The sequence below is a fragment of the Pygoscelis adeliae genome, unplaced genomic scaffold (assembly GCF_000699105.1).
Source record: "Pygoscelis adeliae isolate BGI_AS28 unplaced genomic scaffold, ASM69910v1 Scaffold1107, whole genome shotgun sequence".
In the NCBI taxonomy this organism is placed as follows: Eukaryota; Metazoa; Chordata; class Aves; order Sphenisciformes; family Spheniscidae; genus Pygoscelis; species Pygoscelis adeliae.
Window position 1 is genome coordinate 9,513 of NW_008825238.1, and position 1,298 is coordinate 10,810.

Sequence of the window (1,298 nt, forward strand, 5' to 3'; positions counted from 1 at the left end):
CTCCCGGCGTCCGTGGATCTGCTGCCAGTGGGTGCCAAACCCGTCGGGGGGGGGGGGGCTCCGCTCGAGGCCCCGCTGCCGGGCTGGGTGAGGGGCTTTGGACCGGGATGCCCCTGGGGCTCCCGATATTTGCATGACATGGCTGGCTGCAAATTTCAGGACGTTCTTTCTACCGTACCGAAACACGGGAAGCGGCTGGAGATACGGTAAAGGGCGTCGCGCTGCGGTACGAGCACGGCCACCCCAAAAGCTCCTCGCAGGCCGCTGCTGGCCGGGGTTCGCCTTTGGACCGGGATGCCCCTGGGGCTCCCGATATTTGCATGACATGGCTGGCTGCAAATTTCAGGACGTTCTTTCTACCGTACCGAAACACGGGAAGCGGCTGGAGATACGGTAAAGGGCGTCGCGCTGCGGTACGAGCACGGCCACCCCAAAAGCTCCTCGCAGGCCGCTGCTGGCCGGGGTTCGCACCGCGAACTGCATTTCTCTATCCCAAACCGAACCGCTGCAGCACCCGCCACCAAAAACCATGGGTAACCGGCAGCCGCACCCCCTGTTTGGGAACCACATGGGCCTTTTTATTTTTCCTGTGCCGCAAGCCAGAAATTGGGTTTCTCACGAGTTTTTTCCAGCCGCGCACCTCCTTGGGTGACGAGACCCGTTGCAGTTTCGCTGCACGGACGTTGGCCGTGGCGGAAAAGGTGCTGGATCTCGTTACGTAGCGCCGACTCATTCTGGTTTTATTGCTCGGCTTTAGCCGGCTTGTCCCAAGGCGGTGACCGGTAGCCGGACGCCTCTGTGGAATACCTCTAGCGGTGGAGAAAAAGGCTCGCTCGTGCGTTTTTCTTGTTTATATAGCCAGCCAGCTGTGTTAATATGAAATTTCCGCCGCTCGGATCCTGCTCCGGATGAAGACGTGATGTTCACCTGGCAAAGCAAACCCGGGGCTCGTCCCCCAGCCCCTTCTCTGCCGCTCCAGAAAACAGGCGTCATTCAGGGCGCTAAAAAAAGCCGCTCTCTTCCCGCACAGCCTTATCCCGGAGGGAGCCCGGGAGGGGCGGATTCCTCAGCCGAACTCACCTTTCCCGAGGCTCCGGGCCCGCTGGCTCAGAGCTAGAGGCTTTCCCCCAAGGCGTCGCGCCCTTCGGGTGTTGGGGACCTTTTCTTTAAAGGCGTTTAACCTCGAACTTCAGCCCCCGAAGGCGCCCGGCGTGAAGGGCCCGAAAGCAAATTTCCCCTCTGTAGTTAGAGAGGAATCCCGCACGCTGCCGATCGTCGCGGCTCTGTGGAAGGCGGCA

General features: G+C 60.9%; 1 protein-coding gene across 1 annotated transcript in view; it reads left to right on the plus strand.

Moving 5' to 3' along the window:
* LOC103921364 overlaps window positions 1-1,298 on the plus strand; it is a gene marked incomplete at both ends in the record, with an annotated part of 29,303 nt that overhangs the window by 8,759 nt on the left and 19,246 nt on the right. Inside the window, one exon of the mRNA XM_009329311.1 lies at window positions 160-206. Within this exon, the coding sequence (XP_009327586.1) occupies window positions 160-206 (47 nt within the window). The remainder of the gene's footprint in view (window positions 1-159; window positions 207-1,298) is intronic.